Here is a 20,275-nt window from a genome sequence, read left to right as displayed (position 1 = left end):
TGGGGGCCTAGGGCATTGGCGTTGGCCAGGCCCAGAGTAGAAGGCTCAGTCTGGGATGAGGGGACTTCCAGCCAGGCTTAGGTTGGACTAGCCTGTCCAGGGACAGGCATGTGGCCAAGCCTCTTCCCTGGTGTCTTGCTTGACCTGAGGGGATAAGTTGGGAATCAGCCCTTCACGTGGCACATTATTGTCACCTTCTCCTCAAACACATCACTTCATGGTGACAACTGTCTGGTGGCCTCTTGAAGTGCATGGTGCATTATTGTCACATCATGTCGGTACATCTTTGTCTCTCCCTCCCCCGCCCCGTGCGGTAACACACCAGAACTTCCTACTTACGCATTTTCAATCCATACTCACAGCCACAGTTCATAGGTGGACATAAAAATCAGTATTATTTATTTTTATTCCTTTGTGTGTGTATCCTTTTTTCTATACATTCCTTTGAAATCTTTTGTTCAATGTATGCTTTATGTAATTGGAAATATGGCTTACATTTGAAAATAGATTTTTGTGTGTGTGTGTGTGTTTGTTTTTGGTGATTCTGTTTCTGGAGATAGAAGAAAGGTTCCCCCGCCCCTCCGTGCTTCCTTCCTAGTTTCCACATGAAATCTCAGGTGCTTGAGATCCACTTGTGACAAGCATTTCAGGGTGTCTCACAAAAAGCAGTTTTGCAACAAGAGCATTTTATCAAGGATGTATTTTAGAATGACAGGGTTAAAATAGGGGAAAATGGAAGAGAGAGAACAGCATTTTGTGTTCCCTTTGCAAAGAATGGGAAATAAAGATTCAAAATGGTGGCTCCTTTGAGCTAGATGAGCAGGCCTCACCTAATTAAGATATATATAATCATAATTATATATATATGTATATGTATCTTCCATTCAAGCATAATGCATGGGAAACACATCTTATACTTTAGCAAGTCACCCGTGCCAAAAAGAATCAGAAAACCACTGTTTTCTGCAGTCACTGTGATTTTTAAATTTCTCACACTCAGATGATTTTAAGTGGGGTTTATTATGGGTCACAAGAAATAATTTTATCTCTTACTGTTGAGTAAAACTTAGTTATTTGTATGTATGGTGGGTTGTAAAAACTTTCTGCTTTGTAAATATTAGATTTGCCTGTGTTGCTAGGAAACACAAAATTAAAAACAAAGTTTATATAGGCATGAGAGAAACTGATGAAGTCTAAATCCTGTTGTTATAAACAAGCGAATCTTTGAGGTACCCTCTCTTGTCAAAACAAACGTCTGTGAAATGTAATTCACTCCCAAAAGAGAAAGAAACTTCTCACCATGAAGTAATGATTTCTTTTTCTTTCTTTCCTTTTCTTTCTTTTATTATTATTTTTCTTCTTTAATGTTTTCTTTTCCTCTCGGAAAAGAAAAAAAAAGAAAAAGTTTTCTTTTCCTCAGCGTTGTTTCAAGTCTCTGGGAAAGTCTGTTCGGCATTTCCTTCTTGGGATTGGCGCTGGCGTCTGTGTGTGTGCTTTGTTCTGGGGAAAGCTGAGGTCAGTTAGCAACTTGCAGCTAACTGTTAAAAAAAAAAAAAAAGAACAAAAAAAGCTGAGTAATGCTGGCTGTGCCTGTGGCGCGGCTGATGCAAACCTGGAGAATTTGCATCATCATGAAGTTGGAGTAAGTTAGTGTGACAGGCGGGAGCTTAAATACCAGCCCCGAGGAGGCTGAGCGGCTGTGAGATGCAGGGGAGCGGGGCCCGGGCGCACAGGTGTCCCCGGGACGCACCACAGCGCGGGGCGCGCGCGCACCCCTGATCTCTCCACCTGCCCAGCACAGCCATGCCCAGAAGGACCTTCTGAGCGCACAGGGCACGGGAGAGGCCAGCCCGCGGGACGCCCTCGAGGGAAGGCTTTCTTTCTGTCCTCGTGCCTCCTTCCCTCCCCGTGTCCCCCTGCCCCGGGGCCGGCGCCTCTGCCACCATGGTCCGGAAGCCGGCCGTGGCCACCATCTCCAAAGGCGGTTACCTGCCGGGCAGCGCGAGCGGACGGCTGCCGTCCACAGGGGCCCGGGCCGCCTCCGGCCGGGAGAGGGTGGTCCTGAAGAAGAAGATCACCCTGCTGCGGGGGGTGTCCATCATCATCGGCACCATCATCGGGGCCGGCATCTTCATCTCGCCCCGCGGCGTGCTGCAGAACACGGGCAGCGTGGGCCTGTCCCTCACCGTGTGGACCGTCTGCGGGCTGCTGTCGCTCTTCGGTGAGTGGGGGGAGCCGTGGCCGGCCCTGGGGCTGGGGGCCGTGTCTCCCGGAGAGGAAAGGGTTATTTGGGAAGGCTGGGGGAGAGGAGTGTCCTAGGGGTGTTTGGCTGTTTCCTGGAGGTGTGTGACTGACCAAAACAACGTGTCCCCTGCGGGGGTCCCCCTCCCCCAAATCCCTTCCTGAAGGCTGCTTCCCCCCTCCCTCTCCCTTCCCCGGGGTCCAGCAGATGATTGCTTTGGAGGTTCACTTTGGTGAGCCACAACATGCCTGTGCCAGCTTCCTGGACGGGCGCTCGTGCCCGTGCTCCCGTGTTCTGGCAGCTGGCATCCCAATGACACACCTGTGAGAGGCAGGGCCTGTGGCCTGTTGGGTCCCCTGGCGTTGCCTTGAGAAGCAAGGGAGTGTGTGGGGAGGTAGCGCCCAGCTCCCCTGCCCCCGTCCTGCCCAGCTGCCTGTGGGCCTGGGTCCCCGCAGGCCTGGAGAGGGGACTCCTGGGGAGGGGACTGGAAGGGCGCAGCGCAGCGCCCCTCCACGCGGGCTCAGCCCCCGCTGGGCGCACCTCAGTTTCTGCGCTTGCATTTCCTTAATGAATCCTGCTTTTAAAACGTGACTTTTTCAAACTTCAGTGGGGTGTTCGCTTCCTCTCCTTGCCCAGATGTGTTTGCTTCGCTGGGTCTCTAGGGAAACAGATAACTTTTCCACCTGTTCAGCCGAGTTCATGGAATACAACTGGCAGAAGAATGTTTCTTCTATAGAGTTGAGAGTTAAAGGAAAAGAAATGCTCTGAGGTGGGCAGATGAGAGATGACTTTGTCCGATATATAGACATAGCTATGTATAATTTTGATTTTTGCTCTTTTCTAGAACGTAGTGGTTTGATTCCAGAACACTATACTTTAAAATGATGAACCCTTTGCTCTACCTTAGGTTACCCAAAGCTAACAACCCTCAGCCTCAAGTACACCAGTCCATTCATGCTTTGTACTTAAGTCATCCATGTTTTCATCCGCTGGTTGGTGCAGGTACCTAGAGGACTCAGAGTTCCATTAAAACATTTTTTTTTTTTTTGGAAGGAGGTGCTTTAAATAAAACTTGTTAGTTAAAGCCAAGTCTTCCTGTAGAGAGGACTACAGAGGACTTCTTTTTAAGACTTAGTTTGTAGTGTTGCTTGTGCAGATGGCTGATGCTTAGTGACAGTTGTGTGATGATGTTTGTTTTCCTAGTGGTGACCCTTATCCTCGCAGACTATTATGAGACAGCGTGATGATAGGAGCTCTCCCCAGAACCTTGAGCCATCATTTGTGTTAAAGTGATTCTGGCATGTGCAGGCACAGATGAACTTAATTGTTGGTCTTAAATAACTTTGTGCAGCATCAGCCTTTAATCTTCCTACATTACTTGGTATGTTTAGAATAAATCAATATCTAATGAGATAAACGATAGCCAGTGTTCTGGGCATTGCAAACTCACACACACACAGTTCCCACTGTGATTTTCCATTTTCATACGCCATAAAAGATTATGCAGATGTAATGAAATAAATCACTTTGGGAATTGGACTAAAGTGGCATGATGAAAGCGTGCTTATTCTCCAGTATGCCACGCAATGGAGAGCTTCACAAAAGAAGGACAGAGCAGAGCAGGGGTGTAAGGTAGGCCACACTGGAGTGGTACTTCTAATTCTTCACTGGGGAGTGTGCTCCCGCACGCACTGACCAACAGACCTGCATTTGCATTCCATTTGTCACTTGGATTTCTAGCAGATTTTTGATGACAAAGCAAAACGAGGGGAGAAAAAGCCTTCTTCTTTTGAAACTCTGGAAGCCTGGGAGCAACTTAAGAATCTATAGATAGATGATTCCTCAACTTAAAATGGATTTTTTTTAACCTTGCCATAGTGCGTAATAATTTACTTGTTAACAAGTGATATGAAATCTTCACCACTTTATTATGAAATAAACTCAGTTCCATAATTTGCCCAACTATAGGCAAATATGTGTTCTGAGCATTGAACACATTTTTCATATAATGTTTTCAACTTACAGTGTGGTTTTTCTAGGGGTGGGGGGAAAGAGGGGGAACTCCTCTGTAAATGGAAGAAAATCTGTATTTAATTTATAATTTTTTTTCAAATCCAAGGTCAATACTTGGGTTTTATATCCTGTTTTGTACTTCTTTCATCTGAGCAAAGAGCTATGGAGCTGAAGCCTTTATGAAAATCTCATTTCCCCAGCACTCAATTTAAACCTAGGGCAATCATCCTGGAGTTTCAGCAGAGCATATAGAGGTCTAGGTATTGATTCTCTGACATTAAATTCAGAGGTACTTAAGACTCTTTCCAATAACATTTTATACTGGATGCTTTTCTGCACAACTTGCCAATATGGCGACTATTTCCCAGTAGTGGGTGAATTGCAAGTAGTCGTAATTAGTTCCAAATAGAAAACATGTATCCACGGTCCCCAAATATCCATGTACAGCATACTTACTTCAGAGTCATCTGTGGGAGTTGAAGAAATGTAGACACTCTTGGAGAGTGTGGACTCTTGCTTGGAGAGTAGATCTAGAATTTGGTCTTGAATCTGCTTTTCATTTGGCTGGTTTTGAGTTTAAAACATAAAAAAATTAAGATTCCTCTGATGTAGTGCCAGACTTGGAAATCAGGTCAAGCATAGTTAGATTTCACTAAATATATAAATTATATTTGTGCTGGACAGTTCTACATAACTTATGTCTGATGAGTTAAGGACAATTATCTGTGAAGTCACTTGAGTGAAATTGTGTAGTCATGTGTGAGCACTGAGCAGTGTTCACAGAGCATTTCATATTACATTCAGATCTATTTTTTCACTTTCTTGTTAATTAATTGCTCAGGTTATAAGTATAGTTATATTTCTTTCTCTTTTTTTCTTTTGGTGGCAATAAGGTTTGAAGGGAAGGAACTTTCTAGGCAGACTCTACCACTTGACCATACCTCCAGTTCCTTTTGCAAATTTTACTTGTTTTTCAAATAGGGGCTCACATTTTTCTCTGGCCAGCCTAGATAGACAGTGATCTTCCTACTTGTGGCCTCCAGTCTAGCTGGGATGAGAAGTGTGGATTGCTATAGCCAACTGGAGGGATGGCCTCCAGCTGCAGACTTCAAGTTGAGATCTCAGCTGGTCTTATTTCCTCTTTTGTACCAAGGATTCCAACTCTGGTTTTAGAAATGTTGGGGTTGGAGGAGTGGCTCAGAGGGTAGAGCACTAGCCAACAGGTGAAAAGGACAGATTTCAAGTTCTAATCTCTGTCTTGGAGATAAAAATAAAAATGTATGCATACCAATTTAAGTAACACGGGACTTTCCACGTAGAATGAGCTACGCCTCACACATGAAGAAGTTACAGGAGGAACTTGGAGTGTCTCAGGCATTAGATGACAGTTGTTTTGAAAGCAGGATGCCTGTCAGGTCTGAGGAAGTGCTAGCTCAGCTGCAGCACAAACACTGTTGTGTTGATCCTCGCACCCAGGGGGTTGATTCTGTATTCAACTGACACCTTTTCCTTGTAACCATTTCACAGGGGCCTTGTCCTATGCAGAGCTGGGAACAAGCATAAAGAAATCTGGTGGCCATTACACATATATTCTGGAGGTCTTTGGCCCTTTACTGGCTTTTGTGCGAGTCTGGGTAGAACTGCTCATCATTCGGTAAGAACGGAATCAAACTAAGACACAGTAAGCCTCTTCCTTTAATCACTCCTGTGAGTCCACATTCTTGAAGCCACATGGGACAGTGTACCTCTGGCTGCCCAGACACACGGAGGCCAGCGAGGGACCAGAACTTCCCTTGGTTGTAGGGTAGGTTATTAAGTCATTTAACTTGACTCCATTTTTGTGACTCAGAAACGTCTGGGCCAAACAACTTAGTGTGTCACCGGTCTTAAGATGTATAAAATTGTTTGCATACGACCCATGACTCACTTCCTGACATGAAGCAAATCAGGGAACTACAGCTGTGAAAACCTTTTGATTTTATTGTTGAAGAATGTATTTCCTCTCCTGACTTTCTTGGCATCAAATTGTGCCAAGTCACTCTGAACAGCAAATTTCCTTCCACTTTGAGTAGAACTTACAGGTCACCTGAGCCCCCGCTCTTCTTGCCTGACCTGTTCTCCAGTGGTGAGTTGCACTTTCTGATTACAGAGTTTAAGAGCCATTACTAGGGGGTACTTGCTCCTTCTGGAAACTTCTCAGGCATACACTGCTGAAAGGTTAGGTAAACTTTCATTCTGTCATTTAAAGCGAATGAGAAAAGCAGAGGAATTATTTGTTCAGTCACAGTAATTTTTTTTTAAAGAATTTCCTTTTTAGCAAAGAGCTCCAGAGAAGTATATACTTCATTATTAAGTCTGTTTCTCATTTTTACAAAGTCTGCATTCATTCAAGACTATAATTAAATCATGATAAAAGAGTTTCTCAAAGATCCCTTTACCTAGAGTATACCCTCTGCTGCTTTTCAATTATCTGAAAATATACTTCAAAGTTTCAGTTATATCTTCCAGCTAATTTCCTATTTATTCTACTTATGGTAGTTTTTAATTATTAGAATATGCAATCCTTTTTCATTTGACATTGAATTTGATACCTTGTGTTTTTACTCAGTATTTTAGGTGTCTTGTATACCTTGGAAGTATAAACATTTCATGTACTAATAACTAGGTCTTACACATCCCATAACCTTTTCCTACCTAGATGAGTGTCCTGTGTTATTCTGGGTAAAGATGATTTTTGGTAAATGATAGAAGGTTATAGTTATCCTGCTACGAATGCAACGGAGTCAGAATTCAAATGAGTGTACTCCTTATTTACAGTGCTGATAGACTATGGAGACCTGGAGTCTGATAGAGTTAGACTTGAATCCGTTTTATCCATGTATTTGTTGTGTGATTAATTGCTCATCATCATCATGAGTATGATCATTGCATTAGCAGTGACAGAGACACGGTACTTGTTCATTCACTTATTTAGCCCACACTCTGCTGGTGAACAGTAAGATAAGGGGAGCGCAACTGGAGCCTGTCACAATTCTGCTCCCACATAGCTGTTGCCTTACTTCTGAAAGAACTTCCCCATGTTGTGTGTGTGTGTGAACAGAAAATTCTAGAAGCTTTTTTTTTTTTTTTTGTCAGTTGTGGGGTCTGCACTCATGGCCAGAGCTCTACCACTATGAGCCATTTCTGGTTTTTGAGTGGTTAACTAGAGATAAGAGTCTCACAAGAACTTTTCTGCTCAGGTTGGCTTCAAACTGTGATCCTCAGATCTCAGCCCCTGAGTAGCTAGGCTTATAGGCAGAGCCATGGGTGCCAGCCTTAAATTGTAGAAACTTTTAAAGGTGTCCTATATCCTTTTGTCATATTGGACTCAGGTTTCTGGACTGATTTGTAAATAAGCAGAGTACTAAAGAAACTTAGGAGAGGTAAGCTACCTCAGTACTAACAAGTACTTAAAGATTTATCATCTATTATTAATACCCAGGATATCTAGTACTTTCATTAAAATCATACCATCAGATTAGTCAGTTTTGCCAGAAATACCTATATAGCACTTTCCAGAAAAGAAAACAAATCACCACAAATCACAAAGTACACAGGTGGGAGCATTAAATTGAACACACAAATTCTCATTAGGTACAGTATAAACTAGTTTTCTACTATGTGGCCAATGCTGAGTAAAACACTGGGGGTGAAAAACTAAACTTTTAAGGGGAAAAAGTCAAATACTGGGAGAACACAGGCAACGCTGGCCATCACAGCCTTGCTTCCATGATTATTTAAAAACTGGCCCGTGGTGCTGTACGCAGTCCTTCCTGTGTCTACGCAAGCCTACTTATACACGGTCTTCTGAAAATTGTAGACTCTCACGGTAAATGTGCTCTATAAGCCAAGTAGCATGATTCACAATGGAAAAACATATCGAAAATGATCTTTATTTTTTTTCCCGGAACTTAGTAACCTGGTCTGCTCTGTATCTTAGGCCTGCAGCGACTGCTGTGATATCCCTGGCATTTGGACGCTACATCCTGGAACCCTTTTTTATTCATTGTGAGATTCCTGAACTTGCAATCAAGCTCATCACGGCGGTGGGACTAAGTGAGTACCAGAGGCACAAACAGAAGCTCTGGGAGGAGGCTCCTCAGGATGCAGTGCTCGCCCCAACCTGTGTTCTTTCGGTTTACAACTCCAACTTTGTGCTGGGAAATACAGACAAAACTCAGACTTGGAGTGGGGGGTGCTGCCAGTGTTTCACTGGGTCAAAAAATACTGTGGCTGCCTAATACACAAAGCCTCCACAGTAGGTAAAACCACTTTGTCAGCAAAATATTGTCGATTATACATAAAAGGAGACGCTTAAGGAGGAAAATTCAGCTGTTTTTATGGAATTCCTGTTTGAAAGGTATCCTTTCTCAGTAATACGTTGCCTGTGACTCATATGTGACCGAGGAGTTACGCTTGTGTATTGGGTATGAGATGGTCACCCAATTCCAAGTTTTAATAGCTATAGTGACCATTGATAATGTTTTTACTGTCCTTTGTTGGCCTTGATTAGAATCTTCTTTCAAGATTTCACCATTAGTAGCATTTCTCAAGCAGGACATTAATTAACTAATTAATATGATCATTTTACTGTATTGGAGCTTAAATTCAGGGCTTTGCCCTTGTTCGGCTTGCTTGGTTTAGCCTTTTCTCTACCACTTGAGCCATGCCTCCAGTCTCGCTTGTTGCGGGTTATTTTATAGATGGAATCTCATGGACTTTTCTGTCTTGGTTAACCTCCAATCATGGCCCCCTCCTTCCAAAGCAGGGAGACATAAGCCATGTTGTGCTCAGCCACAAGTGACTATGGGCAACAAATTAGGAAATTATTTTCGAATAACTTTTTGCACAAAGAGGAAGTAACAACAGAAATATGTGCAAGATACCATGAGGTGAAACTAAATGCGATGGTCACTTCCTACAAGATTGCAGAATGTCACCAGAGAGGGTTCCAATTCTAGATGGCCCTGTAATCTCCGTTTTAAGTTCTAACAACTCCAAAAGAAAGCACGAGGCAGGCACACCTGGTTTCACTGTCACAGCGGGTGTTTAGGATGCTATCCCACCTTCCCTGGGAGGAAGGACGGAGCAAAGTGCTTTCAGCCAGAGGCAGGCACTGTGGCTGCCCGCAGAAAAGCAACAAGAGCCCTGTAACCGGGGACATAAATCTGCATTTAAACAGGTCCATCTCAAATGTGAGTCATCAAATGTATGCACACAATCATTCTGTGAGATGTCTCAAAAGATAAAGGAAATGACAATGCAACAGAACCTGCTCCATCTGCTCCTTAGGCCTAACACTAAGAATTTCGCTTAGAACAGATGTGGTTAGGAACCCATTATGTTATGGGCCCATAGTGGGTCATATTCCCCTGGAGAGAACCCGTGAGGACTGGAACTAAGTGACTCAGTTATGTGATCTTGGGCTAGTTAAGCCTCTTCAAGCCTCAGTTTTATTTATTGTGGAAGAGGTCTATGAAAAGACAATTTAGCTGGATGACTATAGAAATATATAATTAAATATGATTTTAAAGATGTTTAACAGTGTCTAGCTCATAGAAAGTTCTTGTCCTGCTGAAGGACTGGACTAACAGCCATATATAGAGACATACATACATATATATATATATGTCTATATACATGTGTATATATATACATATACATATACATATATATATATATATATATACATATGTATATATATATATATATATATGTTTCCCTTGAGTGAATGAGGCATTAAATTTGAGAAGAGAAAGGCATAGAATTTTTTTTTTTTTGGTTGGTGGTGGGGTTTGAACTCTGGGCCTGGGCGCTATCCCTCAGCTCTTCAGCTCAAGGTGAGCGCTCTACCGCTTGAGCCACAGAGCCACTTCTGGTTTTCCAGTGGCTTATTGGAGATAAGAGTCTCACGGACTTTTCTGTCTGGGCTGGCTTTGAACCTCGATCCTCAGATCTCAGCCTCCTGAGTAGCTAGGATGACAGCTGTGAGCACTGGGGCCCAGCTAAGGTGTAAAAATTTTAAGAACTCTAAATTACTAGTGGGAGTTATTATGCTATAACCAGAAGTCTTTAAGCAAATCCTATCTGGATGTTTGAAAATCCACCAATTTTGTGAAATTACATGAGTCATTATAGTGGATTTCTTAATTTTGAGAGTCTAGATAACTTTCTTTTTGTTCCTCCTCCTCCTTCTTTCCTCTTCCTTTTCCCCCTCCTCCTTTTCTTTCTTCTCTTTCTCCTTTTCCTCCCAACCTCCTGATTTCTTCATCTTCTTTCTCCTTTTCCTTTTCCTCTTCCTCTTCTTCTTCCTCTTCTTCCTCTTACCTTTCCTCCTCCTCCTCCTCCTCCTCCTCCTTCTTTTTTTCTGTGGCCGTACTGGGACTTGAATTCAGGGCTTCGCATTGTTCCTTGTCTTTTTCTGCCCAAGGTTGATGCTCTACTGCTTGAGCCAAATCTTCACTTTTGGCTTTTTGCTGGTTAGTTGAAGATAAGAGTCTCTCAGATTTATTATCTGCCTGGCTGGCTCTCAACCACATTCCTCAGTTCTCATCCTCTTGAGTAGCTAGGCACGATCCAATGGTTCCTGACAATGATTTTCTTATTTATTCCAATTCCATTAAGCATCTTAAAGGGAAACCATATATTTTAGGGGATTACATGGAAATTCTTCAAGGCAAACTTTAAAGTGATATGGACAAGTGATTGGGCTCTCCAAAACATCTTCAGGAAAGACTGACAAAGAGCCCCTGTGAGAATATTTTCATCCATTTTTGTCACTAGTATAATATTAGCTTATGCATTTGGATGTTTCTTTTATAAGCTTGAGATTCTGATAAGGAAATCTCAGAAACAGAAGCACTGACAGACAAAAAAAAGAGAGTATTCTTATAACTCAGTGGGTAGTAATTTAAATCAATGGCCTAATTGGCAAAGTCAACCTGTCTTTAAGAAGAATTTAGCTTTAATGGAGGCACCAGGAGTGAGAGGTAGAGATAAAGGAAGAGAGGGAAGTCTACCTGGGGAGCAAATCCTTCACATACTTTATTTTTCAAAGCGACTATAGGTGATTTTCCACCTGCTAGGGATGGAAGGGTACTGAGATGTAGAAAACAGTTTAATTGTATGAATTGCTTCCCTGTGCTCCTGGAGGGAGCTGGGGAGTTTCACATCTCTAGTTAAGTGTGGAAAAAGGTCAAACCCCAGGGTCTTCCTACATCACAGGAAAAGTGAGTTGCAAACTTGTGAGATATTAACCAGCCATTGGAGAAGTGATGAAGGGGTGAAAAGTTATCTAAATGCTAATTTATCCTCATTTTTTAAGTACTCCACTTCAGCCAAATAATCAAGATTAAACGATTCTGCTTATCCCAAATCCCCGTTTCCGTAAGAACACCAGCAGGTGGAGTTTTAATGGAAAATCTGGTGTGTCCACTCATGCGTAGCGGCTCTGACCCTGCCCCGTGCTGGCGTTGATCCTCTCCTTCCCGGACAGGTGCATGGATTTCCTCTGCTTGCATAGTTTTGGTGAATATTGAAGCAGGTTCATATTTAAAATATCTAGCCTGTTGTTCTGGTCTCCTGAATCTAGGCCCTCTGGAAACATACCTTTCATGGTACAATATTATCCTAAGAATACTTCTTTTTTTTTTTAATGGAGATTCCCTGAGTCTCCATTCCTTTGCTAGTTTATTTTGTGTAGGTAAGTTAAGAGCTGCATACAACTTCTTAAACCTTTTGGGAGTCATTGTGAGGAACAAACAAAAAACGGTTGTATCTGATGGCGAAAAACAGCTTGCTACACTACTCCATTTTCTTTTTCAAAGTCAGGTTTTTCACATACGGTATGTGGATATGGGTTAGCTCTAAGTCTGAAGTTTTTGTATACTTATTCTACCATACTTAAATACCAACCCAAGCAACTCATAGGTAGATACATGTAGTAGTGTCATGTACAAATTTGGTAGAACAGTCATAGTCTACAAGAGGATAATCAATCAAATGTGGAAGTAAAGTGTTCCTCCATCCCAGCCAAGATAATCACAGACCTTTACAGAGAGAGAGGAGCAGCACACATTGCAAACCACTAGATTTGCCGTGGGATCGTCTCTGCATCTCTGGAGCTGGCCCCTCGTATCACCGGTGAGAGAGTGTGCTCAGCATTCTCTTACCTAGGTCCCAATCTTATCTTTCCATTTACCGCCTGTGTGTACATAAGCAAGTTAAATACTGCCTGGAGTTACAGCTGCTTATCTGAAAACTAAGACCAATAATAGTAAGCATGTCACAGAGATAGGAGGATTAAGTAACATTATCCATGTTAAGTATTTGCACAACAACTGCCACAAAAATAATAGTTTGTACTTATTTAGTGCCTACTATTTTTATTCCCACTAGTGAGATTGTAGATACAGACTGCTTCTTAAAGGTGTTTATTTCTACACATCCTCTCTAAGATGAATGCATCCAGGGAAGAAATGCTAGCGGAGAGATAAAGGGAACCTAGCAAATATTACAAAAAGTGGTGGAACCATTCCTTCTATCTCAGCTCAGACATGCGTAGGGAGTGTCTATCATTTATCACGTTAGCATGAAGCAGTCAGAAGCCAGAAGCCAAAGGACCCTGCACCGCAGAGAAAACCCAATATATCTAGACTCTGTAATCTCTCTCTTCAAAACCAAAGATGGATTTGAAATATGGAGAGTGCAGAAGGAAATGCTCTCCAGTCTTTAAATCACAGAATCGCCCCTCACAGGCCCCCAAACATCCACCTTGAGTACAGCTCCCTTCACATGTGTATTTCTTATTTCTGGGATTTATAGATATAGTTTTCATTGCTGCATTTCAGTTCTCAGGAAAGTGTATCATAAATAAGCTGAATAAAGACTCTGTGTCCTCGTATTTTCATCTTGGTGAAAATTTGAGGCAAGCAAAATAAATAAGTAGCCTGAACGGACGTAATTAGTTCCTCATGTGTGAAATTAGCAATTACTCAAAGGAAGTAAAACTAAGACCTGAAGAGCTGTCTCAGAGGGCTTTTATTGTTACAGTCTGGGTACTGATGTTATCTGAGGTGTACACGCGCGTGCGCACACACACACACACACACACACACAGACATCTTAAAAAGGTAGATATTGTTTATTTCAGAAACTCAAGAAAGCTCTTGCATTTAGTGGATCCCAAATCCCTTTTCCATATTGTTGACCAAGTGACATAGACAGTGTAAAATCCGCTGTGCTGACCAGTGATGAGCTGCAGTTCCAGCCCGGGGAGAAGCTGCCCGTCTTGGGTGCAGGCTGCCCTGTGCTTGGGTGTGGGCTTCCCCGTTTCTTGGTAAGCTGTACCTTTGGGCTCATTGAGGCACAGCTCAGCTGGGATGTGTGTAATGAGCAGCCTTCTGGGATGCTTGGATATAACAAAACCTTTGATTCTCACTCTTGGGGGAGAAGATGAGTTGGTTGTGTCACCCATTGGCTGGGAGAACTTTAGGAGGTATGATGTAACTCCCTCCTCTTGATCGCAGCAGTGGTGATGGTTCTCAACAGCACGAGCGTCAGCTGGAGTGCTCGGATCCAGATTCTCCTCACCTTCTGCAAGCTCATGGCTATTCTGATCATTATAGTCCCCGGAGTGGTGCAGTTAATTAAAGGTAAGGACTCTGGTCATTATAGTCACCGGAGTGACGCAGTTAATTAAAGGTAAGGAGTGAAAAGGAAATGTCCTTAAAAATACAGATCTGCATTTGGCCTATTGTACCACTCAGTTTTGCTGGTGCAGCAGATTACTTAATTAGTCTCAGCATGTGGGACTTAAACTGGAGACTGTCACCTAATTGATCTGAAAGGCTGCCACACTGGCGTGAATTGGTATTTACAGTGGAATGGTGACAAGAGGACCAGGCCAGCTCAAGCAAGACAAGATGGCATCGGTGAATTCTTTAGGCGTAAGATTGCTTGGCGGGAAGCCCAAAGTGAAAAGAAAAAATAATCTGAAGTTTAGTGTTAGCTTCCTATGAGCATATCCTTTTAGGTGTTACTTTGAGCTTCCTCAATAATAGTAAAAAAAAAATCAAATCGATTTCTAGAAAATAATAAAGGATGACTCATAATACTAGTTTTTGAATTAGAATTAATTTTATCTTCCTGGGCACTGGTACCACAAGTCTTGTAATCCTAGCTACTCAGGAAGCTTGCATCTGAAGATTGTGGTTTGAAGGGTGCTTGGGCAGAAAAATTCCCAAGTAGTTATCAAAAAGCTGGAAGTATTGGTATGGCTCAAGTGGTAGAGTGCCAGCCCTGAATAAAAAAGCTGAGGACGAGCACAAGGCCCTGACTTCAAGCCCCAGTACTGGCATTAACAAAAAACAAAAACAAAAATACAGAGAGAGAGAAGAGAGTTGGAGAATTTCTTTTTTCTTGAGAGAGAGGATCCCAGGGAAAGACATTAGATCTAGAAACAGCATTTCTAAAAATACTTGATCATCAAAATAGTTCTCCAAACTTCATTTTTTATTTTTACATGATTTTCCATGTAAAATGTGCATTTCGAAAGGAAATCATTTCTGACATGACTTGCCTTCATCTGCTATGTAATAAGAAAAGAAGTCTGGGGGGTTTGTCAGTTAGAATTTCAATTGTTTTAGAGAGGAAGGTACATCAGTTGTTTCGATTCTGTGGAAATGGTTGGAAGAGAAGATGGTACACCAGGGTTATTTAACCTGTGCCAGGCACTGGAGCAGAAAATAAAAGACAAAACTGTGAAGAGGTGCCATATAACTTGAGCATGTTAAGTATTTAATGTTTACATTGATAGTGTCTGTTCCAAGAAGGGTAATTTATAGAGAAATGTAATGACGTTGCTGGAGAAGAATTATAACAAGGCAAAAGAGAATGCCAGTGTTCAACGAAATCATTCCTATTGGTTGAGGCATGAAAGAATAACAGACAAGGAGAGCCTGGTCACTCTGCACCTGGAACGGAGCTGCGGTTGTCCATTTCATAAGCCTGAGGGAGCTCTTAGAGCCTGCCAAGTGCTTTCATCAAATCCGGCAACCTCAGCCAGCTCTGGAAAACACAATGAAGATCTTTGAACATTAAGCTTACAGTGACGAGAAGCAAACTTGTTCTTCTCCACAGACCTGGCCTGCTCACCTTTGATCTCTTCTTCTATTGCAAATACAGGCCAAACCAATCTGTTTTGTTGGTACCCTCCTTTTCCCAGCCCTTTTGTCTTTGAAGAGGACTTCCAGGGTCTCGGAACCACTGGCCCATCTCTGCTCTTGATTTATGTTCCTAGTTTTGAGAATCTATACTATTCCTTTAAGCTAAGATTCATTTTCCTGGCTCCTCTTTCTGGTATAATCAGACATAGTACAATAGGTAGATTTATAGTCCATAGCCATTTTACATCACTAACACAATGTGTGTGTGAGGTAGGGTTTGTTTACTCAGACGTTGCTTTCTTCTGAGTTCTTTGAGAGTAGAGTTCATGATAGAGTGCTTAGATTCTTCTTGTCAGTTACAGAAGAGTGATATTTAGTATTATTGACCTCAATGGTTAACATTACCAGGTTTCTTACTTCTCATCTAATAAAATGGTGCCCTGGAAATGAGATCGCATTTAAAGTAGTTTGAATATCTTGGAGAGCATTCTTAGTGGATCTATTTGCTTTATTGATAACAGAACAATCATTTTCCTTAATTGTGACACAATCCTCTATTTTCCATGTGAATCTGAGACTCTGGAAGGATAAAGCCTTCAGTAATGCACAATGTGCATTTATCTCTACTCCATTCAGAGAGTTGAGTGTATTCACGTGTGAGGAATTGTTGAACTTTCCTTTGAATGTTGAAACTTTCATCTTCTGAGACATCTATTTTGCAGCCAAAATATTCCTTAAGTTTAGAAACAAAGCACCTCTTTTTGTAACACCCTCAAAAGAGCACTTTTGAAGTTCTGTGCTTATGACTCAGGCTTTATAGATTGTTTTCATTGATTATTCATAATTGTACTCTGAGGAACATTGTCTCCAGAGTCTAAGGAAACCGCAGGTCATGATAAAAGCATGCCCAGATGCGTTTTCATCTGGATCCCAGTATTTGTGTTTTCCTTCTATGAAGATGTGGAGATGTTTTAGTAACATGGACATTTTTAAATCACCCCACCACTTTTTAACAATGAACTACACTTGAAAACTACCGGGTACTTGAAGGAAAATTCATTCCATGTAACACTGAATGTTCTCTATGTTGAGCAGCCATTTGCAGACTCCATCACGGAGGGCTGTGCCTGGCTGGGTCTAGGGAGGATTTCCCTCATCCGCCTCCCTTATTTACACAAGACAGATTTTGAAGCAAAATCATTTCTGGTTTGGATATTTTCATTTGCTGTTTTCTTTGGGAAAAAGTGATTTTTAAAAAGTTTGATTGTAAATACTGCCTAAAGCAAATCTTAATTTCTTGTTTTTTAAACTATCCAAAACATATACTATATATACAATATATTATATATATGTATATATAGTATATATATATGTATATACATACATACATATGTATGTATATATATGTACTATATATAGTATATATCTATATAGTATATATGTATATATATACATATATAGTGTATACATATATGTGTATACACTATATATACCTATATATACATATACATACTATATATGCTCTATTTGTATATAAGTGTATATATAGTATAGATATATACACACACACACACACATACACACACACACACATACACACACACACACACACACACACACACACACACACACACACACACACATATATACTTCTCTTCACAAAATAAGGGGAAATGTTAGGCATAAAAGTGTTCTATCCCCTCCATGCAAAATCTGTCCAAACTTGGTTTGGAATTCAGCAGGATCTTGGTTTGGATTCAGCAGGATTCAGATGAATGCTGGCATTTATCATGACAGGGTAGAGGGCTTCTGTGTTGAGGCTCATTAGTAAATATTTTCCAGTGCTGTGGGCACTGTGGTCCCCTGGTCCTGGGTGAGGTCAGCCTCCAGCACCATGTGCCGATGGCTGCAATGCAGGGATACTTTACTTCCCAAGGGACTTATGGATTTGGGGGTTCAGTTTGATCTGCAGGGTTTTCAGATCCCTGCTCTAGGAGACGGGGACCTAATGCAACACAAGGGATTATTGTAACAGAAGGCAGAAACAAACAATTTTGGAAGTTAGCTCTGGAGTCTTTGGTATTTCCTCATCAAAAGTAGACCCTTGATGTTTGTGTGCATCTTTTGTATTTTTTAAAGCAAGCCATACACTTTCTTCCTTTATAAGAACTCTACCATTCTTTCAAACTACAGTTTACAGAAAATCCTTCAGTCTTCTTTCATGTTCAAAAGAGAAGCACACTCCAGCCGGAGATTGTGTCTTTTAAAAAGCCACTTTCATCTTGGATTTCACTATATTATTGAGGAGAAATGTGATAAATGTGGATGGTGATCAGAGGACTTTTGGGGTCCAGTATTAACAGATGAAACTCTCTAGAGAGTGACCAGTATTCATAGATAAAACTGGCTATGAGCTGACAGTAAGAAGTCCAGACATGAAACAACATGGCTGGCTCCCCACTTTCATGTTTATGATTGGAGTACATAAGAAGTAGTTCCCTGGAAAGCTGTAAAATCTTTCTATTCTAATTGCAGGGCACACACAGCACTTCAAAGATGCCTTTTCAGGAAGAGATGCAAGCATCATGGGCTTGCCCCTGGCTTTTTATTATGGAATGTATGCGTATGCTGGCTGGTAAGTTGACAGCTCCAGAGACTTTAAACAATTATGGTTTCCTCCTGTTAACCCATCTCTGTTGAAGGAATTCAGGTATGACCCTGGTATGGAGTGAGGAGAAGTCTCGCAGCTATGTGCTGCTACCATATGGTCTGTCAAAGAAGATCAGAGAATTTATGGCCAGATCCTTATGCAGAAAGCCCAGAGAAAGTTCAGTAAATATTTCTAGTTTTTATGACTTGCTTTGGGGGAAGGAAGGGTCAATGGGGCTCCTTGGAGAAGAGAAGTTTTGGTTTCCAGGGCTCACTTTGGGTGGAGAAGGGGTACAAGATGAACAAGGTAGAACAAGTCAGACCCACCCCTCCTCTGAGGCCTTCCTCTGGCCTTCCATTCCCAGGACTCTGTATGACCAGGTCCCACGGTTGGGATGGTCGTTTCTGTGAGCCCAACATAGGTTACCATCTCATGAGAAAAACCCAAACATGCTTGGTCTAAGGAGCCAGGGTAGACTGCGCATTAACAACACGGTGCTAGGAAATACGAGAGATTAGTAGTTGGCTGAGAGTACTTACAGTGATTAATACTTTTTTTTTTCTACTTTCTTGTGAGGAGCAAGTGATTCACATACAGAAATAAGATATTTCTGAGAGGTTAAAATAATGCTTCAAAGGCAGAAAAGAAGAAACCAAGATAACACACTCATCTGTATCAATATGTCAGTTTTTTTTCTCTGCTTCTGGCTTTTTGGTAGTTGGAGATAAGAGTCTCACAGACTTTCTTGTCTGGGCTGGCTTTGAACCGATATCTGCAGGTCTCAGTCTCCTGAGTGGCTAGGATTATAGGCATGTTATGTTACATTGTAAAGGAAATAGTAAGTTCCTTGAAACTTCTCCAATACCTGAAGATAAAAAATATGTACCAAAGCTGTTCCCAAAGCTGATCCATTGCCTGTCATGCATGTCTATCTGTGAAGCCTTTCTGTCTTGGTTAAGTTCTCAGAACTTCATATTTCCACCTTACTTTGTTGAAGTACTTAACTGGCAATAATTGTGGATAATAACTAAACTTTTCTTAGCTAAATTTTATTGGCTCTGTGAGGGTAAGTTGAATTCTAGTGTAGTAGGTGCAAAAGTATTCCTTAAAACATCAAAATCCTCGTGATAAGATTCATTTGTTTTGAGTCAAAAATGGTCTTATTTATTTTTATTGTTTCTAAAACTTGGACAACTTGAGCTGTGAGAATGTTCTGTGTGAGACTAAAAAATAACATCAGAAAACTTCACTAGCTCAACACTTACATAAACATCTTACTGGAAGACTCTCAGGGTGTCACACCAAAAAGGAGAGTCTTAGTGGGTGTAAGTCTTTTTGTTTTTGTTTTTGTGGATTTATTTTTTAAAGCTAGGATTTCTTTTAGAATAACAGGGTTAAAGTAGGGAGAAAGGGAAAAGAGAAGAGCATTTCTAGATCCCCAATACAGGAAGAGATTGGAAATGGCTGCTGTGTTTTCTGCCCTGACTCTTTCTGAACTGGGGAAGGGCAGGTCGTCAAGTCGGTAGTGCCAGCCACCGTCTGATGGATGGGGTCTGGCTGAGGTGTGTGTGAAGCCCACCCAAAGCACAGGTCGCTTCGGGGCATCTTTTCTCCAGACATACCTTTCAGTCTTTCCGTCTTCACCCATCAGTGAGCAGTTCTTTGAAGGCAGATTCACCCCTCAGTAGCTCTAGTCTTCTAACCGATGATGGGAAGAGTGAATCTGCCTTTTCAGCTAACTTCCTGTTCTTCACTGCTGAGTCTGGCCCCTTTCGATAATATAAAAATATATTAAAATAATATAATTCCTTTGTCTCCTTGTCTATCTATCCTGCTTCAAATGCATTTCTGAAATGCATAATTTCCTTTGGTTCTTTTAGAAAAGAAATGATATATTTCAAAATAAATGGAGTTGGTATCCTAATGAATCTCACTGAATCTTGCAAATATAGAATTACAAGAGAATTAGGAGAGAATATAAAGTTTTGATGCATAATGTTTGGAGATAATACCTCTAAAAAAGGTCTGTGCAGAATATTTGTATATTCCCAGAACATTTTTACAGCCATTGTGTGTAAGCATTGCCTTTGAATCACTCAATTTTTTTGAAGTCTTTTTACTTCAGTCCAAAGCACAATGAAATGCTAGACAGAGAAAAGCACTGTG

The 20,275-nt window shown here is 41.5% G+C and overlaps 1 protein-coding gene across 1 annotated transcript in view; it reads left to right on the top strand.

Moving 5' to 3' along the window:
- The first annotated feature begins 1,742 nt into the window (after positions 1-1,742).
- Slc7a11 (solute carrier family 7 member 11) overlaps positions 1,743-20,275 on the top strand; it is a 59,372-nt gene continuing 40,839 nt past the window's right edge. Inside the window, exons 1-5 of the mRNA XM_042670477.1 lie at positions 1,743-2,221; positions 5,783-5,909; positions 8,235-8,350; positions 13,822-13,947; positions 17,995-18,094. Coding sequence (XP_042526411.1) covers positions 1,945-2,221; positions 5,783-5,909; positions 8,235-8,350; positions 13,822-13,947; positions 17,995-18,094 — 746 coding nt within the window. The 5' untranslated portion in view covers positions 1,743-1,944. The remainder of the gene's footprint in view (positions 2,222-5,782; positions 5,910-8,234; positions 8,351-13,821; positions 13,948-17,994; positions 18,095-20,275) is intronic.

The sequence above is a fragment of the Dipodomys spectabilis genome, unplaced genomic scaffold (genome assembly GCF_019054845.1).
Source record: "Dipodomys spectabilis isolate Male_0828 unplaced genomic scaffold, ASM1905484v1 ptg000555l, whole genome shotgun sequence".
In the NCBI taxonomy this organism is placed as follows: domain Eukaryota; kingdom Metazoa; phylum Chordata; class Mammalia; order Rodentia; family Heteromyidae; genus Dipodomys; species Dipodomys spectabilis.
The sequence above is the reverse complement of the archived record's forward strand: the minus strand, read 5'-3'. Positions and strand labels throughout refer to the sequence as shown.